Source organism: Ixodes scapularis, unplaced genomic scaffold, assembly GCF_016920785.2.
Source record: "Ixodes scapularis isolate PalLabHiFi unplaced genomic scaffold, ASM1692078v2 PGA_scaffold9__187_contigs__length_104089568, whole genome shotgun sequence".
Taxonomy (NCBI): Eukaryota; Metazoa; Arthropoda; class Arachnida; order Ixodida; family Ixodidae; genus Ixodes; species Ixodes scapularis.
In genome coordinates, this window is record NW_024609884.1 from 34,881,794 (window position 1) to 34,909,698 (window position 27,905).

General features: G+C 45.9%; 1 protein-coding gene and 1 pseudogene across 1 annotated transcript; both read left to right on the forward strand.

Moving 5' to 3' along the window:
• The first annotated feature begins 9,754 nt into the window (after positions 1-9,754).
• On the forward strand, positions 9,755-14,856 carry LOC8039771 (natterin-3-like). Its single transcript, XM_029975801.4, has 3 exons — positions 9,755-9,866; positions 12,762-12,973; positions 14,431-14,856. The coding sequence occupies exons 1-3, from the start codon at positions 9,851-9,853 to the stop codon at positions 14,677-14,679; spliced, it is 477 nt and encodes a 158-aa protein (XP_029831661.2). The 5' UTR covers positions 9,755-9,850; the 3' UTR covers positions 14,680-14,856.
• Positions 14,857-26,271: 11,415 nt separating this feature from the next.
• On the forward strand, positions 26,272-27,663 carry LOC115316447 (annotated as a pseudogene).
• The last annotated feature ends 242 nt before the right edge of the window (positions 27,664-27,905 follow it).

Consider the following 27,905-nt stretch of genomic DNA (forward strand, 5'->3'; position numbering starts at 1 on the left):
ATACAAAGCAACCTGAATGTCATCAAGACATTCAGACCTTGTACAAAGTTTGTGTCGTTCAGGGTTATGCAGTATCGCAATACAAATGTATCGCGATAGTATTTTAGAAATACATTTCGTATCTGTATTTCTGTATCACGATACATTTTTTCACCAGTATCTGTATTCCTGTATCGAAATACTTTTTGAATGTATCCTTGTATCGCAATGCAAGCAGGATGAAATGTATTTCGTTACATTTCTTGAAAAGTACCGCCCCTCCCCTCCAAAAAAAAAAAAAATCAACTTTTTTGTTTTTTTGTACTTCTGAAGGCATTAGGGTCAAGGAAATGCTGAGGCATTGTTACTATGCTGAGCAGTCGGAGCACCTTCTGCCGCAGGTCTCCAGGTACAAGGTAAAAATTTCATGAGTCTTTGTTTGCTGGCATCCAATGCCCGCTGCTAACTGTCTCTCTTGCCTTAGTGTAGTACAAAATAGGGTGCCTTCATGTGGAAGGCTCCCTAGTACACAATACACCCAGCCGGCAAATCTGAGTCAGTCCGCTGCAGCACGAGTGACGAGCCTGGCGGTGGTTGACTTGAAATAGAAGGATGCCTCACGCAGTGAAGTTCTGCACATATCCGAATGCGTCTGCGCCCATATATTGCACGGCCCAAGGGTACGTCATCAGTCGACGTGAACGTGACCCGCTGCTCTGGTGACCTGATACCCAGGAAGAAGGCAAGACGTGGTGGCCTCGCTGTGCCGACCCAAACTTCGTACACCTGCGACTCGTCTCGAGTGCGTACTGCTTCTCGGAGTGCTCGCACCTGTACGCCTGTGCCAGCAATCTCAGGTAGCAATCTAGGAGAATCTGTTTGGATGACGCTAAGCGAAACTTGAGGACTGCCAGCCACCCATGCGTCATAGCGTTGGCGGGAAGGACAGTCACAACAGCGATGCCACCGTATCGTTTTTTTCAACCGTAACAGAAGATACTCGTACACTCTAAAAAAAAAAGGGTATAACCTTACACTCTTTGTCCCATATAATACACCCCAATACTTTAGTTCGACGTACAGCGCACTATAGTCGAACAGACGGCCCCGAATTTTACAAGGGGCTTGATAACGGCGCGCTATAACTTATTAAATAGCTAAAGTACGTACCAAAGACCGCAAAAAAACACAAAAAACACTAAGGTTTCGCAGTATATTTATAAAGCTAAGAAAACACCGATTTTTTCTCTCTTTTTTTTTTTTTCAGTAACACGTACATTAGCTATTTTAATAAGTTGTACCACACGGCTATCAAGCCTCTCGTGAAAGTTGGTACCGTCAGATCGACGTCAGTGCGCTGTGCGTCAAGCTTAAGTTTTGGGGTGTCTTATATGGGACTAAGAATACACCCTTTTTTTTTGTTTTTAGAGGTAAGACATGTGTTCGAGGATGCTTCAGGTGGTGCACTATTCTCGAAAATTCCAAATGCAACTGCCTGCACGATCTCCAACGAGGTCAACTACAACGAAAGTACTGTGCTAATCACACTTGTCTATAACGCGCGAGCGTGCGGCTTTCTCCGGGGAGCGCTAGACTGGTGCCACTCGCGGAAACTAAGCTTGTCACGTGGCGCAACATAGAACGGCCCGCTCGAGGGGCACTCTATCAGCTGGCGGCGAACGGGGAAGGCTACTCGCACGCTTTTTGCAAACATCATTGCTCGAACAATAAACAAACTAAAGCACGAAGGCGTATCAACCATGTCGTCATCAAAAATCATGAAGCACTTTTATAGCGTATCAAGCTGGTATAAGGCTTGCTACTATGCAAAAAAACAACAGGACTGCGCACAGTATCGAGATAATCCTACAGGACAAAAGCACTGATCGCCGACAATGACACCGCGTTCGCCGCCAGCTGATAGAGTGGGCAGGACACCCCTCGAGCGGGCCGTTCCATCTTGCTCCACGTGACTAGCTTAGTTTCCGCGAATGCCACCAGTCTAGCGCTTCCCGGAGAAAGCCGCACGCTCGCGCGTTATAGACAAGTGTGATTAGCACTGTACGTATTGTCATTTCATACAGCAGCGTGGGTAAAGTTTCATGTTCAAGGCCACTCCTACAGATACAAAAGTACCAGTTCATTCCACCGTGACGTCATGTGATCACTGTTGACAGGGGCGCCCTGATTGGACAGGAGCACGGTGACGTTTTGATGGGATTTAGGGTGACATGGAATTTATTTAGAGGTCGAAGTCTTTTCGCATCACTCGTCAGACATACAGGGTGTCAGGCAGGCGCGTAGCCAGGGGGGGGGGGGGGGGGGGGGGGGGGCCTGGGGGTCGCCCCCCACCCCCCCCCTGCCCGAAATCTTCCATTTTGCTGGACCTCCTCTCCCCCCTCCCCCTCATACAGCATTTTGTCATGCCCCCCCCCCCCCCGAAACAAAATTCTGAATACGTGCCTGGTGTCCGGGAAGGGACCGCGGTCAATCCGTTTTTGACGTTTTTGAGCCCATTGAAGACTCCTTTTCGTCAGAAACCACTACCTTGAAGGAGAAGTGCCAAGCCCTTGGGAAAGTAATTTCGGGATCAAAAACACTTCAAGCTTCAGTTGGCCTCTTAAACAAATTTAAAAAAATGTACTGTAGTGTCAGTATTTCGATCAGTATCAATATTTCTGCCCTCCCTAAATGTATTTCTATATTTGTATTTCCGAAGACTTTTCGGCTCTTTTTAAAATGTATTTCCGATACGTATCGCGATGCATTATTACATATATATTTGAGTCTCAGTATGTTAGTTCCCATTTTCATGTATCCCAGTATCTGTATTTCCAAATACATTTTTGATTATTTCTGCCCAACCCTGGTGTCGTTAAATAGTTCGAGAGGTAAGCCGTTCCAGTCGCTAATAGTGCGGGGGAGAAAGCTAAACTTAAACATATTAGTACACACAAAAATAGGTGTTAATGAAAACTCATATCTGTGCCGCATATATCTTGACTCGAAAGGGGAAATATATTGCAATGGGTCGATGCGAGTCTGTTCTTGTTGAAGACGAAACAAGAATTTTAATCGTGCAAGTTTCCTTCTGGTCTAAGGGGTGTGTATTCCGTTAGCCTGTATAAGTTAAGACGGAGAATCCAGCCTTCTATATTTTCCGTAAATAAACCGAGCCGCTCGACGTTGCACCATCTCCAACTTCCGGATGCCTTTCTGAGTGAATGGATCCCCAACGACATTTTCATATACTCCAATTTAGATCTTACTAATGAATGGTAAGCATGTAGCTTAACCTGAATCGGAGCGTCTTTCAGCTTTCTTCTAATGAAGCCCAACTTCCTGGATGCCGAGGCACAAATATGGTTTATATGAGGAGACCATTAAAGTGTGTCTGATATAATTAAACCAATATATTTACATTTCCGCTCCACAGTAACCGGGGTGTCCGCGATCTTATAAACACTTTTTTTTTTGTAAGACTTAAAAGTGTTGATTTAGCAGGATTAAGCTTCATTTTCCAGGTATCACACCATGATACACCTGACTGCAAAATATGGTCTAACAATAACTGATCGGAGCTCAACTTTATTTTTTTTTTTTAAATAATGCAATCATTGGCAAAAAGGCGTAAATGGACACCTGCGTCAATCATTGATACAATTAATATTGTTTACGTAGACCAGGAACAAAACAGTACCTAAAACGCTTTCTTGGGGAACCCCTGACGTTACAGGCAGAACTGGAGAGAGGCAGCCTCCGACGGAAAGAGACTGTGTGCAATGTGATAAGTATGCAGCAATCCAGTTAACAAAGCCATGTGGAAGACCAAGTTGTTCAAGTTTAAAAAGCAGTTGTTCATGAGGCACCTTATCGAAAGCTTTGCTGAAGTCCAAAAAAAGCGCATCAATTTGACTTCTATCGAGGATTTGCGCAAACTCATGGATAGTAATAACGAGTTGGGCCGTAGTTACTAAGCCTTTGCGAAAGCCATGTTGAAAGTGTGTTAGAAAATTACGGCTATCCAGTAGTTGATTGATTTGACTGCAGATGATATAATTTATCAATTTACACGAAGAAGAAGTTAAGGAAATGGGACGGCTTGGGGGGGGGGAGGGTTCTCAACTGCTAAACTTCGTTCCAGCTTCGGTCCGAGCGCGGCCGATGTTATGAGCCGAAGAGCCAATCAAAAAGCGAAAAAGGCGCCGCGTCATGGCGTGCTCGCTGCGCTTGATAGGACTAGCCGGCGGAGGAACGCGCACAGAGAGACGGCGAATACCGGCTGGTCCTATCAACTGCAGAGAGCACGCCATGACGTTGTGCCTCTTTCGCTGTTTGATTGGCCCTTCGGCTCATAACATCGGCCGCGCTCAGACCGAAGCTGAAACGAAGTATAGGCGATCCCCTTTTTTGTGCACGGGTACTACTATGGCACATATTTTCAATCGCAGTGGTCGGGGAAAAGTTGTTCAGGATGGCTCATGCAGTGTTGGGCATGGTAGTGTGGTCGCACTCCCACGCGGCTAAAGGAGTCCCAATGGTCCTAAGTAGGGGGCCTTCATGTGCGCTTCGCTTAGAGTGATGCCAACTGCCTGTTTCCCTTTCCCACACCCTCTTCCACCGCCATTTTGTTCCTCTCATTGTTTCCCCGTTCGCGGGGGGCTGCCGCCCCGGGTGCCGCTGACCAGTGTTGTACACGTTCCTCAAAAAAAGGAACGAAAGCTCGTTCCTCGTTCCTTCTGACTTTTGGAACGCGTTCCTGTTACAAGTCATATCTTTGAAAAAGGAACTCGTTCCCGTTACAGTTTAAAAAAATGGAACGTGTTGTTACATATACGTTACATTTGTATTTTGCTAATTACTATATTTAGTTTAATCACGCAGAGTTTTTTCGTTTTTTACCTATCCCATTAGTAGTCAACATACGAGTTTGTATGTTGTTATGGAAGGGCAACAGGAGAAGAAAACAAGCGGAAGCAGAGTTTCATTTGTTGATATATTCACCTTTAATAATCTCATCTTTTAACCATATTCATGTTTGTGGTGGGCGAATCCAGACGAGGCAACTTTACTGTTGCTCTATATTGCACGAGCGTTTTACAACAACCTCACACGTTTTAATCTAACAAAGTCCTGTGTTCGAACTTAACAACAGTTGCTTCTCGATGTTGCTGTCCGCAATACGAGCAAGTCGAGGAGAGGGTAGGGCTTTTGGAAGGTCAGTCTTAAAAACTACAAATACTTCTTTGTAAGGTTGACTTTGTTGTTCATTTTGAAGGTGAAGGGGACAAAAGAAGAAATAATGTCTTTTTTTTTTTTTTTGTATCTTTGAAGTGACCAATGTTCGGGATACAAGGGTGCGTTCGATGTCTGGCAGTCTGTGATCTTGTTGTAAGTGTAGGTCTCGTTATGGAAGTTCACAAGTGGCTGTAGTCGGTCTTAGATTTCTGGGTGTATGAGGATTCGTGGAACCAAAGAAAGTAGCTGAGCTTGAAACAGCCCTCTTTCTTTGTCTTTTCCGACGACTAAAACCCTTGCGTTTTGTACCGCAGTTTCGGGCACTCAAAAAAGAATCAATGTCCACCAGCTCTCCTGCACCCGAAACTGTTAGCAAGCGAGGACCACACGAAATAATCCACAAGATTAGTAGCCGAAAAGGCAACGAGATCCTGCACTTCGAAAATATATTGTTTTTGTACTTTCAAAATTTCTCTGTTCGATACAAAATAAAAATTACCCCACTGGACGAAAAAAAGGAACGCCGTTACTCGTTCCGTTCCAGTAAAAATGTAACGCGTTCCCGTACCAGTTCCAGCGATGCAAAATGGAACGGCGGCGTTCCTTCGTCCCTCCTAAAAGGAACGCGTTCCAGGAACGCCGCTCCTTGGAACGCCGTTTCGTACAACACTGCCGCTGACCCTCGTGACGCCAGTGGAGGCATGCCCTTGAAAATATAAAAAACTCGAACTTTTTGTTCTTGTTTTTGAGTGTATGTTAAGTTTTGACAAATGTATGTCACATTCGGCACTATGACACTGATGATGAATTGGCCATTTATTTACAAAAAGAACGAAATACGTAGCACGCGCACAGGCGTGACATTTGCACCGCAAACAGGAGCGTTAGCACAGCTGCCACCGGTATTATGGTTGGGGCCGTGGGACCGCCGGCTAACAAGAAACGCTTTGAGGGGCCATGACGCGTTACCGCGAGCTAGGTGTCTTCTGGACCCATGATGGCGTCTGCGCTCCCAAACGTAACAAGACATAAAAGTTTCGTCGGCAAAAAGGAACGGAATGCAATACTCTGAAAACCTATCAATGTTCGGCGTCAACTATTTCGTACTAAATTGCCAAGGCCAGAGCAACGCCGACAGCGCTGCAGCCCAGCGCTGCTGTGAAAGTGTGAAAGTACTTGGCTTTATCTTGCGTCCCTTTCGCACGCCCGCGCAACTGGCTTTCAGAGAATTGGAGTACTGTGCAAGCTACGCTGGCCTTGGTGACGTAGCATAAAATAGTCGACACCGAGATGGGTCCAAAAAGAAATTGTCGTGTGTAATCGGCGGGCGCGCGTAGACGTGGATAAGGCGGGCTCTCTTATCGCCGAGAGCGGTGTGGAGGCAGATAACACGCCCTTCGGCGTCATGTGCTTTTTATAGGGCGGGAGCACTGTGGATGCTAGGCTAGCCTTGGCAATGTAGCGCGAAATACTTGACACCTCTCTACCTCTACACGTCCCGTTTTATATTACTCCCGTCATAACAGCGACTGAACAAAAATGAGTTTAGCGGAATTCGGAATTCTCAGCTCTGGAGGGTGATTTTGAATTTAAGCTTTCGCCGCTTGCGTTAGGAATTTCGGGCACGTTGTCGAAATTATGCAAATGTTTGTATGTTGTCGAAACCACAGCAAGGCTGACTTGTTCTGAACTACATGCCGAAACAAAAACGGCGTCGTGACAGCAAGAAACAAAACTCGCTGGCTCCAGCCTTGGGAGTGCACTTTCTGTAGCTCTTTTAGTTCCAACCGACTAAACCAATTTATCGCAGCCAAAAAGAAAAAAAAAAAAATATATATATATATATAGAGAGAGAGAGAGAGAGAGAGAGAGATGAATTGTGACGTATTAGTCCTTGCGCCAAATTACCCAACCACCAATGAGAATATTGAAAACGTAGGTACACGCGCTTTCGTGCAGTTCGAGGTGGGATTTGGTGTCGCTCGCCCGGGGCCCCGGGCTCAGGCTGACTTCTATTCCCCTATCGCCGAGGTCTCGTTGTTTGAAGTGGAGGCAGGAGAAGAACGAACAGGGGTTCGTCCTACCACCTACATCTATTTGCATGGACGTAGGTGGTAGCTTAATGGCAAATGCGAAGTCGTGCGTTCCTTTCTAGTAGACCTTAGCGTTTTCTTGAGCCATTTTCATGTTCTAATCTCCTACCTCACGTGTAACACCTAGACGATCGAGCAACTCATAAGGATCGTTTAGTTCCCTCCCATCCCTTCCCACACTTCTCTCAATAGTCTAAAAGGAGGGCGAGGGATTCTCCCGTACACGAGCTCTACAGGTCGCTGGGAGCTGCGAGCCGCACTTGGTCCCCCGAAGAGCCACATAAGGCTCGCGAGCCGGGGTTTGGCCATCGCTGATATAGAAAGTTGCTTTGAAGTCCTTTAGAAGTACGCAACATGCCGAGATTCGAGGTGCTCCCAAAGTACTGGCATTATACTTGTCGGTAAGTACGTCTAAATGTTGCCAGGCTCAATAAAGGAAAGTGGTTGTTTTCTAGGAGGCAATAACAAGTATAAATATCTTGTTTCATTTGTCTGTTTGTTTTATAACAAAAAAGGCTAAGACACACATTTAATAGGTAAGAACAAACTTACGACGAGGTTTCTATAACCATGTAAATGTTTCCAATAAAATATAATCGACATATTTTTATTTGAAACCTACGCAGGGATCAAAATCTATCCGTGGATTGGGTCAAGTGGAAAGCTTTTACAAACTCGAGGTTTATCGTCGCCTTTGCGCGAAGCAGCCCTTTTCTAAGAAATGCTATCTTCAGGAAGTTTGCTTGGGACACGTACTGGGCGCACCTTTCGCTAAAGGTGTATTCTGAAATGCTTCTCCGCATTCCCTTGCTTGTTCCTACGACGTCTCTGTCTTCAGGGGTAAGCGAATAATAAAACCAGGAAACTGTTATGTGGGCCATTTGGAGGATTTGTTTCTCAAAAAAATATAAAAGGAAGTAAAGCGTAAATTCTCGTTTCGCTCCTATGTCAAGTGAAGCTCTCCAATAGCTTACAACAATGATCGATGAATTTATAAATGGAAAAGTCTTGAAAGCCATATATCCATCTCTGACACGAAAGATCCGAGTGACGACACACTCTAAAAACAAAAAATGGTCGTGAAAGAACTCTCAGGGGTTCTTCGGCTTGTCCATATTTTGAACCTGAAAAAAGGTTATTTTAAGCAGTCCCTTAAAGGGTTCTTCGTGAAAAAACGTGTACGAAGTTCTTTTAAGCTTCTTTTTTTTATTTACCGACACGCTGTGTACAAACAAGCCGGCGTTTGCCCACACCAGGTGTGGGCACTGCGCGTGCGCAGAAACCGAATTCGCGTGAAGCGTCTGCGCATGCGCAGTGCCGTCGACAGCGCCACCGCAGCTGCGTGACGTCAGGGCCGCGTGTTGGTTCATACGAAAGAGGTCTTTATCGCTCAAATGCCTTTCTAGTGCACCAGGGGCGATAGTGCTTGAGACGAAATTTCTTTACGAGATGAAAGAGTTCAAATTGGGGCGTCAAAAAAACTTTTAAAAACTTTTCTTTTTTTTTAGTGCAGGCAACAATTTTTTTCCGAATTCTTGCACTGTATGGTACGAAATCGTTCAGTTATACCAGCTCAGTAAACCTTGTGCGGTCCACAGCGGCAACGAGCAATATTAACATTGGAGGCACAGGAAGTTGAGATGACAAATATTGGGAATAAAAATTGCATGACGAAACCACTATTGTTGGTTGTCTATGAATTTCGATAGCATGAGACTCACGACGCAGCTTACTGTGAATTCGTCGGCGCAAACTTTGAATAAACACTTTATTTAATAATGGTTTACGCCGCAATCATTGACGTCAGAGCGACTGCAGCGCGCCACTTCGAAATTGAGTGATTGTTTCGTCTCTGTGTAATCATTTGATCTTCTGTATCTGTGTACTCGTTTAAGGTTCAAGGTGTTTCATCACCATCATTGACCATGTACCAACTAGCTCAACTGCTTGCTAGGACGACGTCGAGAACGATGTCCTACAGGACGACGTCAAAGAAGGCGTCTAGGACGATCTTTCAGACGACTACATGGTCGACCTCTAGAGCGACGTCGAGGACGACGTCCGCATACGCGCGGCGCATACGCGTACCGCGCACGCGCACCGCGGATTCGAGGCCAGATACCGAAGGTGAAGAATGCTGTCGCATTAATAACACATTATAGTACCCGTGAGGTATGACAAAACTAATCGACGCTACCCTCCATCCCTGGAACACGTTGATACTCTTTTAAATAGCCGTAATTTGAACCTTCCGAAGACTCGAACTTGCTTCAAACTTTGATTGTGGCTACGGTACATGTTCCACTACCCGGGACTTCCAAAGAATTTGTGAAAGACGGATGTGAGGCAAACAATCAGGATAACAGATAACTGAAAGTGAGAAGGAAACAGAAAGGAGTACGCAGCACTGCATGAGTCACATGCTCGGAGGTCCAGACAGATAGGAGAGAGGGAGAGAGAGAAGCCTGGCAGTCCCTATTTATGAGCCGTGCTTTACTTTCTACCCAACACTCGGCCCGATTCGTCCGCCCAACGCGTCCATGTCTCACTACGGAGGTAAGCACTGTGGATTCTCAAAAAAACGTGTCCTGTAGTGAGCAACCGCAATCCTATTAATGTTCTACTGTTTTTGCAGTATTTGATAGCATATATCAATTATGAAGTGTTGTCATTGACGGTAAATAAAAACATTATTTCTGTCTTCCATCCTATGTCCCCCCGATGACAATATTTTATTTTATTAATTATTCTGGTTTATGAGTGTAGATAGATACATTGTGAATTAGGGGATGAGAGTTTAACGTCAATACGTTAGGAGATGGCCCCTAAAAAGGCAAATGAACTTTCTCATTTGAACACATCGTTGTTTGAACGTAATCTATTCACCGACGTGAATCACCCCTAGAGCTTGGGATCGTTAATATCAGGGATGGGCGGTATTTCAAGTACAAGTATCTGAAATACGTATTTCAAATACTTTGTGTATTTTGCATTTCTATATAATTACAAATTGGGTATTGTATTTGACGTGTGTATTTAAATACTAAAATGAGGGTATTTCAAATACAATTGTAATTAAATACAATTTTGTGGGCGAAAATACATCCCTCAAATTTATTGTCACGGTCCAGAGCAGGAAGAAAACTACGTTCTGCACCGAATGCAGTGTCTCTCAATCAATCACAAGCGTTTAGTGACTTTGTGATTTCGGTGCTAGTCCAGGGCAAGAATAGTGACGAAATCGACGTTCACAGGCAAACTGGCTAAATAAGTGCCTGTGACAACTTGTGATGCTTTCCAGCCTGATTTCCATCCATATTTTTGCCTGGAAGATTCTAAATGCGCGGGTCGTCCAGATTTTCGTAACTGGTGCGAGTAGCAACAATAAAAAATTCTCAAGCTAGTGCTGCGCGTCTTGGTCGTCTCGGTTCTTTGTTGGTCTATACCAAAATGTAATGAACAAAAAAAGCTGCTTGAAGCTCTGTACTTTTTTTCACCTATTACGTTCAAGCTGATTACATTTATTGTGATCATATCTCTATTACGTTATTATCGCACACTAACTCCCGAGAGTGCACGATTCAAAATTAAAATGAGATACCCAGAAAATGCAGATGCCCCGAAGTCGCTGACGCAAATTTCGAGGAATGTATTTGGAAAAGTATTTGGAGGAGACCAAATAAATTTGGTTGTATTTGTATCTTGTACTTAATTGCTTTTTTGGAAATGTAATTACATTTGTAATTAAATACATTTTTGACGAAGTATTTTGTATTTGTGTTTCGATACATATTTGCATGTATTTTGCCCATCCCTGGTTAATATATATGAGAAACTTTTAAATTACCTGTCGTGAAGTCCGGAGTGATACTCTGGGATACCTGTTTTCTTCCTGCTAAGTGTTTTGCGCATTGATAAGTGTTTGTCAAACTCAACAAACGTGTTGTTTCGGGTTATCACCATTTGTCGCTTGAAGTATTTTGGTCAAAAATAAGTAATACTAAAGGAACGACATATAAAAAAAAATGTTATTTCTAAAAAGCTTCTGGACTATTTATGGGTGCCTTTAAAAGCAATTCCAAACAATTTTTTGTAGATATGTTGGAGGCAACGAGAAATCCAGAGAAACTTTAATAAAGGCAGAATTGTTTGGTAAATTAAAAAAAAATAGCCTGAGCAAGAAATTTGTCAAAACTGTAGAGACTCTCTGAACAAACCCAAGATTGTATAAAAACAACTTAAAGTAACACTGACAGCCCCCAAAAAATTTTATTTTTTTTATTTTCAGGCGATTTATTATGGTGTCAGAAGACTACCCAATCAATATTTTGCTACAGTGTAAAGTATATTTTTAATAAAGTAAAAAAAACCAACTCCTCAAAACCGAAACTGATCTGGGTAGGAAGAAGAAATGTAGAAATATACGCGTTCTTGTTACACGTCCATGAAACGTGCTTCCACGAAATTCCGAGATAATAAGACAGTCAGTATTCTACCGGCAGGTGTCACGTGATTTTAGACAGCCTTTGAGAGGCGAGTGCCGGTAGAGTTTCGGGAAATTATTCTCTCGGCAGGTTTCACATGACGTCAGGCAGCCAATGGGATGGGACTGCCAGTAGAATTTCGGAAAAACTATTCTGCCCGCTGCCGGCAGAATAGACACTGCCTTATAAAAATTAGAGAAAAATTTATCTAAGTCCGGTCACTGAAGTTGAAGTAATTCACGCACTTCTGATATCGATCAACCGCAACATTTCTGATGCAGAGGAAATGTATTGATGTAAAAAGTCGCCATTTAGTACGTAACTTCATCCTATGCTTAAAACGGCGATTTTCTTCAAAGAATGCAAATAGAAGTAGTTGTCTTCCATAAAAAAAAAAAAAAAAAAAAAAGGCGATGGAAAAGAGATTGGAAGTTATAGACCTATTTCTATTGTTTCGGGGTTTGAGACCATCGTACGCATTGGAGTTGATAATTAGTGGCGAAAAAACATATACCGGATCTAAAAAAAGGACCGCTTCGAACCTTGGGAACGGGAATTTTCGAGAGTCTAGTAGTGCTACGATAGTACACCCGAGACAGATGGCATTTAATTATAATTTTCATTAAAACAGACCGATCTCACAAGCGAGCTCGGCCACGCCACCGCTGCCGCGATGCATCGAGGGAGCTTTATTATCTCTGCACGCGCGACAACCGCGCTGTGGGATCTGCGCGTGCAGAGTACGAGACAGCACGAGCCCTCTCGTGCACTACCGCCAAGCTTCTGTGGACTAAAGTTATGGCGGCGTCACGCATGCGGCGAATGTTTGGTGAGGTCGGTCTATTATCATACTTCACCTCACGTTCCTAAAATTATCTTGAATTAACAGGAGGAACGAGTTGGTCATTCTGTCAAATTAGCGTGAATGAATGAATTCTTCGTGTAACAGACGACAATTCATTTGCAGCTGTCACCTACAGGCCAGTTTGCCAGTGGGTGAACTGCTACAACAACAGCATTCCTTTCAACGCCGTACCAGGAGGCAACGACGGTGGTGAAACCATCTATATCGGCCGCGCTCTACAAGATGGCGACGTTGTGCCGGGAAAAGTGGTTCCATCTCACAGCTGTTGCTACGTGTCCTACAGCGGTGCCGAGCACTGTCATCGGCAGTACCAGGTACGCGCGAAACGGAATTAACGTAATGTTATTAACGCGATAAGTGGCGTGCTTCTGCAGGGATGCTCACGAAAGCCGTGTTAAACCGCTGAACACTGAATAGGGAGTTTTCGTAGACCGCGTTTCCCCCTCCGCTAAGCCCTCCGAAACGAAGAAGTTGCTATTGCGCCTGCGCGTCGATAGCCTTGACTGTAGAGTGCCGGGTATGGTAGCGGGTTGCGGAGGGCGTTGCGGGACGGCGAAAATGATTTACGATAACTCCCTAATATCGCTGCAAACTCGAGAGGGTTCATACCATGTTACGACTTATGGCATTCAAAAGGCACTGCGCTCGGGTCGCGTGGTGATTAAAACACTCTGATCTGCCCGTTCAGCTTTCAAAACGCAAAGGTGCGCCTATTGGAACATTTAAAAAAATTGTAAGGTCCGTTTTCTGGTAGGAAAACTGAACATGCCAATTGACAGCATGCATGAACAGGTGCCTCACTGTCGTGAAGTCGAACTGGAAAAGCGTTTAATGAAAAAAAAGCGATAGGCAATTAGGCAACTTTCTGCAGCCTTCTAAACTCCCTTATACTCCCTTATAAAAGAAAAAAAAGAAACATTACAAAACTTATCAATATACCTTCGACGTTATCAATTCGTTCCGTATCAAACCAATAATCGAACTCGTCAGTGCTTCTGACTTCTTTACAAAAAAATAAAAAAACAAACAGAGACAGCATTTTATAAGCTTTAGAAAATGTGTGTATCCCAGTTCAATTTGTATTAAGAGTTACACCCAACTATCTTACTATATTTATACATCAAAGGCGTATCTCTTGCATGTGACAGATAATAATAGTAGTTGTAGTACTGATTCAAATAGTTGAGGTCGACGTAGGAGTTGTAACAGAAGTAGCTGTCGTAGCGGTAGAAATAGTAGCAATAGTAAAAAATTACATCAGAAATAGTAGTAACAGCGATAGACGTATTGCATACCTCGTATACGATGTAGGAGCATTAGAGGTAATGGAGTTAGTCGTAGTAGTAGTAGTAGTAGTAGTAGTAGTAGTAGTAGTAGTAGTAGTAGCAGCAGCATTAGGGGTAGTGATGGTGGTAGTAGTTGTTTTTTTTTTTATTATAGTAGTAGAAATAGTACACTTACTAGTAGTAGCCCAAATAAGAACAAATAACAGTAAGTAGCATACCACCAGGCTACAGGCTTCTGGAGTCACCTGTGTGGAGAGTCATGTGGCCTGGTTCTGATAAAAGCAGCTGTCGTATAGAGGACAAGGTAATGATGATAAGGTGCGGCAAAGGGTGACTCACCACTGACCATATAATGATGCTTAACTGTCATCTCATGGTTTCTTACTCTATCGGCTTGAAGTACTTGGGTGCTACCTACATGCAAACTGTGGGATTTTTTGTGTTTTTTGGGCGAAACTCTCTTCCCATTGTCGTCCCCTCCACAGACGCTGGTCTCGGAAGGCAGCCAGTTCGACTGGGTGCCCGCGTCTGATGGACGCCTGGCGAACGGCGCAGTCCAAGGCGGCTCCTGTTCCTCGGGAGAGCCCCTCTACATCGGTCGGACATTCCACGAGGGCACCCTGACCATTGGGAAAGTCCATCCGTCCCACGGTTGCCTCTACATCCCCTACGGAGGAGAGGAGCACCGGTACAGCGACTACGAAGTACTCGTCTGCAAGTCCGTTAACTTTTGAACGCAGAAAAACCAAAATGTCAAGAAGGCGGCTAGTTTGTGTGGCTTTGATGTGATAACACAAAATACGTTGATTGGAACTGGCGAGTAAATGATCTTTCGGAAGATAATTGCTTCGCGCGATTAAATTATTTATTTAGTTTGGTCCTTCGTATTCAATAAATTAAATGTTGGTCTACGTGCTGTCAATCTCTGTGCCTTTCTTTGGTCTCACCATGCACGAATAGCAGTAGCGTAAGTACCTAGGGTTCGACACGGAAAGAGGGGGGGGGGGGGGGGGGGGGGGGCGGGTTGACGAGATCGAACGAAGGGCACCGCGGGCCGAATGTTCTCCTCCCAAACGGCTAGTGCCACGGCCGCTCGATCCCCTCGTGCCGAAATACGGAGTCCGCTCGGGCGTCAAAGCCTATAGGAACACTGTAGCCCAGGTATACCAGGGCTACAGTGGCCTAGAGAGGGGTAATTGGTCCACTCAGCCGCGAAACTGTCCTAGGCATGGGGACCCGCAAACGTGGAAAAAACAGAGGATAGCGGTGGCGCTGTAGTCGACTTTCCCTGAACAATCTCGCTGGCCGTGAACTGCCAGCGTGTTGCGGTCGCTCCGAGTTAGCGGCATTTCATTTCATTTAGGGAACATCCGCTTTTTGAAGCAGCCAACATTTGGCACATACACAATTATGAAGCCTAAGATGAGGAATTAAAACAAAAACGGTCAAGGCAAGCGCAGCTGGGGGTGTATTGACCAGAAAACGCGAATAAATACACATTCCAAAAAAGGGTTTAAAAAAAAAAAAAAAAGAAACGTGCCAAACTTTAGAGTGATTACAGGCCCAAGCCCGGCTGGTTAATCCCCTCCAAGGTTCACTACATCACTTAAAAAAATAGGCACGCAAGGGCCCAAAAAGGAAACATGCCCCAAGAATAACAGAGGTCATTTCTTCTTCCTACAATATTTTCTAAACCTACATCATTACCAACGCGCTCACTAACAAGTGGAATACGCTTAACAACAAACCAGAAGTCAGGGCAATAAAGAGAGACAGATAAGCTTCAGCGAATATGCTTCCTGTAAAGCGGAACGCACACCAATTACACGGTTCAATATGTTTGGCAAGGCACTTCCGCAACGCAAACGTGTATGTTTTGATCTCTACCCGGAAGATCAGACCACTTTTGCTCCTGATTCTCTAGGCAGATTGGGTGATCTGAGGGATTCGTCTTTCCAGGTTGAGAAGAGAAATATTACGTGGGTATCATATCGTTGGAAGGGGAACGGGAAGACAAGGCCATGGCCGTGCTGCAGGCGGACTTAACTGGTTATTGTGTACGATTTCATTTGGAAAGCGATACAGTTAATGGACAGCGATAAAGGATTGGGCTCGTCTTATGGAAAGCATGCTAGGAAAATTTGATCTAGGCGCTGCGTCCACTCAGGGCTCGTCAAAGTTGGTGTCGGTCATGCATAGGCAATGCACTAAAACATTCTTGTATTCATTGTGTCAGAGGTGTACATAGCAATCAGACGAGCGATCGTAATGTCAGCTGGCTAGAGTTTGAAGTTCAATTACAAAAGCCTTCAAAGTGTCTTAAAATTAAATCTTCTGCTTCCTTGCGTCTTTGGTTCCTCGCGTAGATTAAAAAAAAAAAAAAAAAGTTTGCTGTATTTTTTTTTTAGCATTGTTTAATAAATGGATTTCCGGATGAGTTAGATTACGTCGTTTTACTTCGAACATAAACAGGGATGGAACCAAAATGTGAGGTTTCTTTCACCGGACTGCGTTCCGGGGTTGTCTACAAGATTCCGGCCAATAGGCATGTGACATGTTCACGTATTATGACCGCCTCAAGGAAAAAAAACAGGAATGTTAAGAAATTTGAGTCTTGGTTGCACACTTGCAGATCTAGGTAATTTAGATTGCCCTCTTTAGAAAGCAAAGTAAATTGTTGTGTGCATGTTTATACAGCCGGAAGTTATAGTCTACCTTAGTGGGCGTCTGGTGTCTCAGCTGTAGATGAGCAATTTAGCCAGTGCGGTACAACCGCTAGCCTGGGGTCTTTAACGTGCACCACGCAGTAGTGATGCACGACCGCACGCCGGTACGATGCTCATCCAGATCGAAACGGGCAGGGGTGAGGATTGAACCTCATCATAGGTACAAAAAGCCCGACCCCGTCAACCTCTCGCCCGCCCGTTGCTTTGGGCTCTGTTCCCCTCCAGCGGATTCAGAGAATTACTCTGCTGGGGGTGAGTTTCGACAACCATTTGAGCTTCGTAGGCCACGTAGGCCACCATGGCAAAGGCGCGTTGGCTTTGTAACACATGTCACGCGTGGCAAGCCACCGAACGCGTTCCGACACCTCTACACGGGATTAGTGTTACCCCACCTAGAGTCTTGCTCACCTGTTTGGAGTCCCTTCCAGAAATCCCTCGAACAAGCCCTGGAGAGTGTGCAGCGCAGGGCTGCTTACACGCTCTACAGGCGCAGTGCCCCTCGTTCCGCGCTTTCATCCTACAGGGAAATATCTACGACAGCCCTCCTACAGGGAGCTAACTCAAGCAGCCTTGCACACAGATGAGATGTGGCTTCCATCCGTCTCTTCTGCAACCTGATGGGAACCTCAATGAAGCCCTCGGACGCTCCTCGCTTCAACGCCCGCACCGGAATTAATGATGCAGCCTCTCCTGGCTAACGTCCCAAAAAACATCAAGGGACTTTACTCCTGGCATGTACGCTACGCCACCTCGAGTCCTGTTTGATGCGTGCAGCCAGGAATTGGTGTTTTCTGTCCCTGAGCTGACTGTAGACTTTCCCGTTGACCCCGAAGACATTATATATAGGCTCTCTGCCGGCAGGCCTCAAGTTTGTTCCCATATAGACTTCTACGCTATCTATCCTCCCCACCCCCTCCCCCCGTCTGTTTGTATTCATCCACCAGGGATTTTCACACCATTACGTCATTGCCACCTGTACAAATTCATGACTGTTCAACCTTGTATTGTGCGGCGTCGCGGACCTCCACGGTGTGGGCCATCGGCCTTTCTGCGGCGTCGCGGCTGTCCTGAGCCGGAAGAAATATTATTATTAATATTAATAGCGCGAGCTTTCGCTCCACGTGCTCCGAGCTTTCGCTCCACGTGCTCCGAGCTGGTGTGCGCTAGCCCACTCGGCCACCAATCACCTCCCCCCCCCCCCCCCCCCTTGGAAAGACACTCCGTCTTTCTGCAAAACATTTTCTTTTTTCTTCATTTTTTTTCAGTGCCTTTTTACTGCTTTGATTTCCAGGTATAAAGGGACCATGAAATTAATTTTAGGCTGGGATCAATGATTTTACATTGAGACTTTAATCATCGCATATCGTTTCGTGGGCCGAAAGGAAGAGGGTAGAAAGTAATAAGTCAGCTTTTGGTTACGAACATTTAAAGATATAGTGAACTATTTCGTACCTTCTCCCCTTTGAATGCACTCCGTCTTTTCGATATGACACATCCGCTATGCCCAAAGCACGTCAGCGGTACCCGAAGCACGTCAGCTGAGCCCAGCTTACGCATTGGACACGAGAACTGCTTCACTCGGACGTATGCGCTCGTCAACAATCAAACCGTCAACAAATATTTGGATTCGCATACGTGGCCAATGAGTGCCCTGACGGAACTTATCATCACTTGCGAATGATGCGCTTAAAAAGTACGGCTAACGCTTGAAGTCATCGCAAAGGTGCCCAAGCATATCACTACCAGGTGATTTCTCAATTCGCTTTTGAGTTGAGGATTAGAGCTAAGGAGGAAGAAGATGAAAAATCATTTCATGATTCCTTTAAGCGGATTACAATAAGAATAGGGATGTAAAAGGGGTGGGCGGGATTACGTGAATGGGTTCCTCTGTTAAATGTTTGAGGATGTCATCTTCATCTGGGTCGTTGGGTGTCCATTTCCTGTCTCAGCGGTGCTCGTGGTTACAGTGTACTTAGCATGTGTGCGCTCGCAACGGCGGAAGGTGCTACCGCGCCACTTAACCAATTAGAGAACCACAAGCAGCAGTAAAGCACGGGAATACTGTAAACGACACATTTTTCGATGGCTCAATATTTCGCGATTTAAGACAAAGTTGAGGTTTTGGAATAATTCGCGGGTTCTAATTTTCGCGCCGCGGTGGGATTTCAATATACACGTTTGCAAGTCCGGCTTCAGGGCGCTGCCATCTTGCTTGACTGGGGTGGGCTTGGACGAGTCATAATCTGATTACGAAGCCTTGCTAAGGCGCCGTGATCAGATTATGGCCGCGCCAAACAGCGCACCCCACTGAGGAAGATGGCGGCGCCCTGAGATCGGACTTGTGTTTACATTTTACCGGAATTGTTCGCGGGACCTGTTTGTCACAAATTGCAGGCGTTTCGCGAAATTCGCGAAAATTAGGTCCTCGCAAAAATTAAGTCGTTTACAGTAATGTGCAGTTTCATAATGCTCTTCAAACATATGATTTCAGAAATATTATGTTAAAATATATAAATAAAACGGCGGCCGTCGCATAGAGCTTAACATACGGAGCGGTGCTGGCGTGGCCGGAGAACTTCAGGGGATCAGGGGAAGGTGGCGGTCTGTGTAAAGCCCGTCTGTGTTGGCGGTGGCGCCCTCTACTAGCATTCACAGAAAGAGTAACCTCTCCGGCCAGCACCTGAACTCACAACTCCAGCCTCGTTCGATCTACCTGCACCTCCTGCACCAGTGCGGAGAAGTGTGGGGATCTCTGACGGCAGACCTCAAGTGTGTTCCCATAGATCTCTACGCTCCCTATCCTCCCCCCCCCCCAAACCGGTCTGTTTGTATTCATGATCATCATCATCACCACCATTACGTTATTGCCATCTGTAGAAATTCATGACTGTTCAACCTTGTATTGTGCGGCGTCGCAGACCTCTATGGTATGGGCCATCGGAATTTCTGTGGCGTCGCGGCTGTCCTGAGCCGGAATAAATATAATAATTATTATTATTATCAATACACATACCGGAAGTACACTGCCTTGTACTTTTCTGCACCGGTGCAGGAGGTGCAGGATAATCGAACGCAGCTACTGTACCAGGGCACAGACCAGGGGGCAACTCTAGACGACAACCAGCGCTAGGGGCGCTCTCTACTGCAGTGCTTGCCAAACTCTTCAACCCATGCTACCCACCAAAAACATACAACAAGCAGTTTAAGAATAGCGCACGCTCAAGCTTTGCGCACGCAGAGAGTAGCGTCGCCGTCAGTGCGCTAGTGCCGAACGCTAACTGTGGTTTTCGATTTGAGCGCGCTATTTTAGCGTACGCTATTGTTTTTTCTTTTTTTTTCTTTTTTTGTTTTTTTTTTTTTTGTTTTAGAATTAACGTGCGTTTGCGAAGTGTCTGCGCTCCTCCAAGAAGGTTCATATTCAGAAGGCGTTTTTATTGCCACAAAAACAAGGTAAAGGTGATTGAAATATGGCTAGCAACATCTTCGTCGGGGCATGTGGCACTAAGAAAGAGGATGAGGGAGGCAAGATTCTACACATACACGTCCAGCTTCGCTTCTAGCGCGAAGTTTAGGAGACCTTAGCTGGCCGTTTTTTTTTGCCTGATGACCTCTTCGGGTGAACACAGTGGTCCGAATTTGTTGATAGTAGGGGCATTCCCATAACAGATGAGTCATGCCTCCTTTTATGTTCGTGCATTTGTTGCACGTGCCTGCCATGATGCGGGTGAGGAGGACCTTGTCCCTTCTTCCGATCCCTCTCGGTAGGAGGTTGGGCTTCTGTGGCAGGCTTTTCCACAGTCTTGTTCTGTACCTCCCTTTGATTAGAATCTTCTCCTCGTCAGGATCATATTCTTCGTCATCACATTACGTCTTCCCATTACCGGGTCCGGTGCATCCGCGGTCGTGTGACTGTGAGGATATGGGTTCTCCCCCTCGCTCGCGGAAAGAAAAAAGCGCCGCGCGGGCGAGTTGATGCACCTTTTCATTGCCGCTGGGGAATTCTTTTAGGCTTCTGGTTGGCCAAGAGAGCATGCCAAGCCCTCTATCTGCATATGGTGCACGCGCTGGTTCTGCCCGCTCCTCCCGTTGCATTAACCTCCTAGGCCGCAGCCATGTTGCTGACGTTGATGAGGCTGGTAATTTTCTGCCGCTCTCTTGGACTGTGGAAACCAAGGAGGTTGTAAGTACTAGGAGGGGGCACGTTGCAATATTGGTGAAGGCTAGCCATAAAAAGTTTAAACGATATTGTGCCCAACGTGACCGCAGATCTTTTTGGAGATTGATGCGCGTGACATATGTCACGTGCGAGATTAATGGTTGATTGTAGAAGGATTCCTTGCAGGATTGCGCGTGCTCCGTCCGGTAGGTTTTATCATATCGAAGGCTAGACGTAGGCTAGCTCCGGTCACGTGATGTGGTCATGTTGGGCTGATAAGTAAGGAGAGTTAGGAGGAAAATGAGAAAGAGGCGAGGCGTCAAGGGAGCATGGCTTGTGAAGGCTACGCGGCTGACGTCATGCCCTCTCATACCCGTCTATCCTCCTTGGCGGAAACCCGCTCAGCGCGATACTCTACCTATGTTTTGCGGTTTTGCAATCGACGTTTTCTGGCCCCTCTTGAAAGTTTCCAGTTAGTTTTTCTGATGCATGCTGTGTACCCTTTCTTCTGCTTGACATTCACGGGAAACGAAGGAGGGGAAGGACGTCGAGCGGCCCTCGACGCGATTTGGCGAACATTGACAACTGTTCTGAGACCCTCCTCCCAGGGATAATTTGCGTAGAGTCCTTCTCAGTCATGTCCAAGAATAGTTGTTCGGGTTGTGGTGGGAAACGGGTCAGTCGCGTTCGTTTCTTTGCTTTCGTGCTGGTGTGAAAAAAAGGAATCCCCCTAAAACGTGCCCCAAAGCGAAGTCCTCTTGAATTCCGTCCGATTGTCAAGATGTGACAGTCGTCGACTGTAAGTCTGTGACTGTGTTATTTGAGGCCTTTCATAAATAAGTTTTTTTTTTTTTTTTTTCATTTTTACTCATATATTTTATGCACAACTTGCCGCAAATACTACTTTTTCTTGAGTCGTTGTTACTGCACCAAGAAAATCGAAAGCAATGCTGCTCTTTTCTTTGCGCATACCGAAAATAATACCCGACGTTTTTGCGCAGTTTGTGCGTGTTGGCTACTGTATGGCTACTAAAAAAAATGACCGCATCTCCACGTGGTGAATGATGTTGATTGGGGCGAAGCTCTGGTGGTGCTTGTCTGCGTAGACGCTGAGCCGCAGCATGCCGAGCCTTTCTTTCGTTTTCATCCATGTCAGAAAAAGAATGTGTGGTATGGAACGTGGTTATATACGCATTTGACCGTAGGGCCCGGAGGGCCCTCTCATCTATAAACGTTGAGCCAATCCATGTAAAGTTTAACTCGATTATATACGCATTTCAGCGCAGCCCGCCCTTTCCTGTATAGACGTTGAGCGGCTACATGCAACGTTTCATTCATGACATCCCTAGCTCTTGATTTACTACCATAGAGATAATACATACTAACTCTAGAAGAAAGGGTCCGCCATTTTCCCATGCATTCTGGCTGCCGCAAGCGGCGGAGCACGCAGGCAGACCCTCGGGGTCCCACACATTGTTACCAACTGCCTTCGATTTCACAAATATAATTATATCATCAGAGCAGTTTCATGAACTTCAACAATCCACGAACTTACCGGTGGAAAGATATTCGCATACCTTTCGAAGCTTTCTTTTTGCATAGCGCGCAGATGTACGGCCTCGCGTCAACGCTAAACTAAACTACAGGGTGTCACAAACGAAAATTTACACGGTCTTTTTTACCGCAAAAATAAACTAGGCATCGCTGAACGCTCATTCTCCGCTCAAAGGTAGAGCTAGAGGTCACAACCAGATGCCAAAGTTTCAGCCCGATCCGATAACTTAATCAAAAGTTATAAGTGATTGTCTGAAAATGTCAATGAGAAAATGGAGCCCATTTTTGCCCGTTTTCGGTTTCTGGTGCCATAGAGCCCCATGTGTTTGAAAACTCCGTCGGCCGCCATTTTTCCATGGACATTTTCAGATAATCACATAACTTTTGATTAAATTATCGGATCGGGCTGAAACTTTGGCATCTGGTTGTGACCTCTAGCACTACCTTTGGGCGGAGAATGAGCGTTCGGCGATGCCTAGTTTATTTTTGCGGTAGAAAAGACCGTGTAAATTTTCTTTTGTGACACCCTGGCTGTGTTCCAAAATTTACTCGATCCGACTCCGGAGTAAAAGTTTCGTACCGTGGCGTTCCAAAACTTACTCGAGCTTACTCGATGACGTCAGAACTCGCGTTCCAGAAGCGGGTTGTTTACTCCGGAGTAATTACTCGCGCTACCCTCCTCGATCGGGGGGTAAAGTCGGATCAAATCGAGTAAATACGTCACGTGATCTGGTCGTCGTCTGCTTTCTGCGCCGACAGCCGTCAAAGCTCGCTTGCTTCGTTGGTTTTGGTGGCGGACGTTCGAAATGACAAAGAATTAGGTGCACCACGTGTGGTTATTGCGATTTGCTGTTGTCAACGCAGGAATTGACTGCATTACATCCAGACCGTCCACCTTCCCCGGGAACGCGTACTTGTTATTATCTGAGTGCGAGCGTAAACAGGAGCTTCTCCGCATCCTCGTCCTCGGCGTTGGGGGAATGCCGTAATCTCACGTTCAAGGCCGAAAATGTTTCAACTCGGTATATGATAATTTAATATTTTTGTTTCCTCCAGAGTGTGTGTAATGAGAGGATAACGTTTGTAAAGCAGTGAAGGCTTCGAAAATTTCACTGTAATCACATTCACGTCAAAGCGAACGTGAGTTTTATATCATTCTGGAGAAAGCACCCTCGCGCTGTACCGCTACACCGTGTGGAATATATTTCTGCAAAACATAATCGGTGCAAATTACAATGCGTGGAATATATGCGTTTAGGGCACCGTGACTAGAATTGCAGCGATCGCGCTGCAATTCTCAAAATACACCGCAAAATACACCGCGTCGTCATTACCATTACCGTTCTTCGGGTGCTTTCTCCATGATCAAAAGGATCGTCTGCTATTTTCTGCCATCGCTGCTGTGTTTTCTTTTTGCCGTCGCCTAAGACGAAGCCAATCCGCGTAGTATCCAGGTGATTATCCTGGCCGTTCCAAAATCGAGTCGCGGATCGTTTACTCGCGATGTCACGTGGTATTACCCGCTGACGTAGGAGGCAGGTTACTCGGGTAAGATTTAGAACATAGCCCCTGTAGAGCACTATTGAGGAGTTTCAGCGACGGTATCACCGCCCTGGCGGCCGGTCGCCGAAAGAGAACGAGGGGGATAGGTTCACTGGGCGTTGGCTTTGTGTAAATGCGTTGGCCGCGAACGTAGGCTTATAAATTTCGGCAGCAAGAATATTACGCGGCTCCAGCGTTCCGGTTCGAGCAACAGAGGTGACACGATCTGCTACGACTAGCTACGACCACCCGCCGCAGCGATGCAGGCGTCGAAGGAGCGCAACCTGTGTACTACGCAGTCAGTCGCCGTCGCCCGACGCAGGTCGTTTGGCATTCAGGGCTTTCCGCCCCGGGTTCTTCGCTTGTACTTGGAACCGAGTATTATTTCCTGTGCTTGTGTATGTGCTCAGTGGCTGGATATGGATCTCATAGAGCAGTTCTTCAGACTCAACAGCGACTAAAAGTTGACGGCGGAGGGGCTTGTAGCAACGCTTTCGGTTGGTGCACGGGTGCGACGACTACATGGATAAATTTTAAGATTGCTGCTAGCAAGGTGGGCCATAGTCGCTTTATGTTGACACGATTTTGAGAGTAAGTAGTCCGTGCAAAGGCGAATCTATCGCGTTTCTAATCCACCTTCGTTTTTGTTGTTGTTTGTAGCACGCACGACCGACTGCTAAGCAAATGCTTCTGTACTGATCACGGAGTGAATGTCTTCGGCCTTACATTGCGGAACGCCCAATAAAAAGTGACATTCGTTCAGCGAGACAACTTCCCTTTCGAGTGACCTTCTTTGATTGATAATTTATCCCGTACTTAAGTGCTTTAATCAACCCGATCGATTAAGTTTCATTTTTGTGCCACATGGGGCACTAATGCTTGGCACGATGTATGCCACTGGTGGTATTGTGAATTGGTTTACTTCCAAAGCTAACAGTGTGACAGGTGGGACCATTCAATTTGCTAAAAATGTAATGATATGGGAATTTTGTTGTATAACTAGCGTTTTACGTTTAAGATTGATAAGAAACATGCTCATGTGACGATGCATGTCTACAGCATAAGCTTTGCAGATCCAGAATGGATGTGCTATAGGCTACAGCCTCAAGATTTTTAATGAACCAAATTGGTGATTACACGGCAATAGATATTGTGGTGGAAAACTGCCCATTGACTCGGTGAGTTTTGATCGTGACCATTGGTGTGCTGTTGGCAAATTAGGTAATGGCACACCTTTTCCCTGACCATCTGACTTCAAGGGACAGTGCATCTAGATGTGCTTAAATATCTTTATTTCAAGGTTCAGTGGACCCCTCTGCATCATTACAGGAAGGCAGTCTCAAGCCACAACAAACAGCAGTTAATATACAATGCATAATAACAGGCACCAGTATCCAGGCGTATAGTCCGCAGAAGCCAATTTGAGCCTAAAAATGTTTTTGTTTTGTTAAGATAGTTTGCATTTGGTGTATAATCCGCAGGGCCCGATTTCCGCGCCCAGTGCATAGTCCGCCAAGCTGGTGCGTTGCGTTTTCGTGCTTTTTTTCCTGGGTGGCATTTTCTTCAGAAGTTCTTCGGCGAACGCTACTGAGCCTGAAGAACTGCTCTTGAGGCCCATATCTAGCCATTGAGCACACACAAGCACAGAAAATAACACTCGGTGCCAGGTACAAACAAAGCACCTGGGCGGAAAACCGTGAATGCCAAACGAGCAGCGTCGGGTGACGGCGACTGACTGCGTTGCGCCCCTTTGACGCCTGCATCGCTGCAGTGGGTGGTCGTAGCTAGTCGAAGCGAGATGATCTTCACTTCAAGCAAGAAATCTTGCCATACCATAGTCAAGATATGTGTGCAAGTGTTCGACGACGTGGGCTCTCTCACGTTGGTGCAGTTGTCATCAAGATAGGTACATATCAACAATGTTGCGTGTTTGAGGCTGAAACTATGACGCATACTTATCTAAACCTAAATTTATCGGTCTGCGGCTACAAACATTTTCGTTGACGTTGCTTAGACGATGTAACTGTTCAGGCCTCGCATTAAATGGTGTTGCAAACTCTTCGGTTGTGTATGTAAACCTATTTTTGCCCTAATAAAAGACATTCTCAAAAGGACACGTGTCTTCTGCTGATACATATCATCCAATTTACAATGCAGAGGCAAACAGAAAATCAACTGCGTACATCTACCACTTATCATAAGCACCTTTTGCCATTCATTCTTGAGCACACTGAAATATTGAGAAGCTTTGCCTTGTTCTCCAAAAAGAAAACAGTTAAAAAAGCTTTACCTTCGTTCTCCTTTTCGCATTTAATACAGACTTGATCAGCCCCGTATAGAACAAAACGATGGCAGACCAACACGCTGGACCGTCGCCAGTGAAGACACCGAAAAAGAAACGAAAGGTCCGAGGGGAACTGGCAAAGGATGATGCCGAACCTTCGAGGAAGCAGCGCTTCCGCGAGGCATGGTTGGATCTTCCGTAGTTCAAGGAATGGCTCGCACCGGACCCAAGAAACCCATTTCGAGCATGATGTAAGGCCTGCAAAGCAAGCCTGGTCGCCGGACACAGTGAGTTGACCAAACATTCAAAAAGAGATGCCCACATAAAGGCAACCGTGTGGCTGAGAAAGCAGAACTTGATTACAGCATTCGGACGAAAGTCAAAGTCGCACGAACAGAACGTGAAGACTGCTGAGATCAAAATGTCGGCTTTTGTTGCTGAGCACGCCTTATCCTTCAAGGCAATGGATCATCTGGGCGAGCTCGCTAAGGTGGTCTTTCATGACTCAGCCATTGCCAAAAGTGTGAGTCTTCACAGAACGAAGTGTGAATCTATCGTAAAAAACGTGTTGGCAAAAGCGGAGACTGAAGTTCTCGCGCACAGGCTGGGAGCTTCGAAGTTTTCGATATTAGATGAGGGCACGTACATAACGAACACCAAACTCCTCTGCTGTGTCGTCCGCTATTTTTCAGAAGAGCAAGACCAACTAATCAGACAGCTGTTGGAAGTCATCCCACTTGACGCCAGGTCGTGCTCATCAGAGTCGCTTGCCTCAGCTGTGGAGAAATGCATGTCTGAGAACTAGGCTGCGAGAAAAGGCGGATGACAGTTTTATAACCATCCGCTGCATCTGTCACTCGCTGCAGCAAGCGAGGCAGCACTAAAGCTTCCCAGGAACGTTGAGGACCTCTTGAGAAACGTAGCCAACTACTTCAGCCATAGCTGTAAGCGTCAGGCTCAGCTCGCTGAACTCCAAGAGAACCTCCACAAAGAGAAGAACAAGATACTGAGACCAAGTGAGACGCGATGACTTGTGCTGTACCAGTGTGTAGAGCGCGTCCTCCAGGAATGGGAGACCTTGAAATTGCTCTTCTTACAGGCAGCTACAGAGGACCGCATTGTGGCCGCTGAGCTGATCTTGAAGGACATGAACACCATCACGGAGGCGTATCTCAAGTTCATGCAATATGTGCTTGGCTTCTTCAACAAACTTAACGCAATGTTTCGGAGCAAGGACAGCCTAATCGCAGTCATTCAAGAGGAAAGCCAAAGACTACTGAGGTGCCTATGCCAGAATTTCATGAAGCCGTCTTCTATTGAGGACCCTGCTAAACTCAATCCACTCGACCCAAGAAGTCTGCTGGCCTTGGAGAAGCTGTACGTTGGAGCAGGCTGCCAGGGAAAGTATCATCCGAAGTTCGTGAATTCAAGCTGCGCTGCATGTCTTTTGCCTTAGCTGTGCTGACAGCGGGAAGCGTTTCGAACAACCCAAATTCGTCTAAGCCACATTTTTCCGGTGGTTACAATCAGGGCAAATTTGTACATACTGTAATGGTAGATGTGCCGATGACTACCAACTGCAGCAGAAACAGTTTGAAAGTCGTCTGCTACTGTCAGAAAAAGCGCCACGAACATCTGTAAGCTCAGTAGGCCAGATGCAACGGCCACAAGCGCGCCGTCAATGATGATGATAGCGAG

Coding starts and splice junctions, on each gene's coding strand:
- LOC8039771 (XM_029975801.4), top strand. Junction 12,974..14,430: donor ACTGTCATCGGCAGTACCAG/GTACGCGCGAAA, acceptor TCCCCTCCACAG/ACGCTGGTCTCGGAAGGCAG.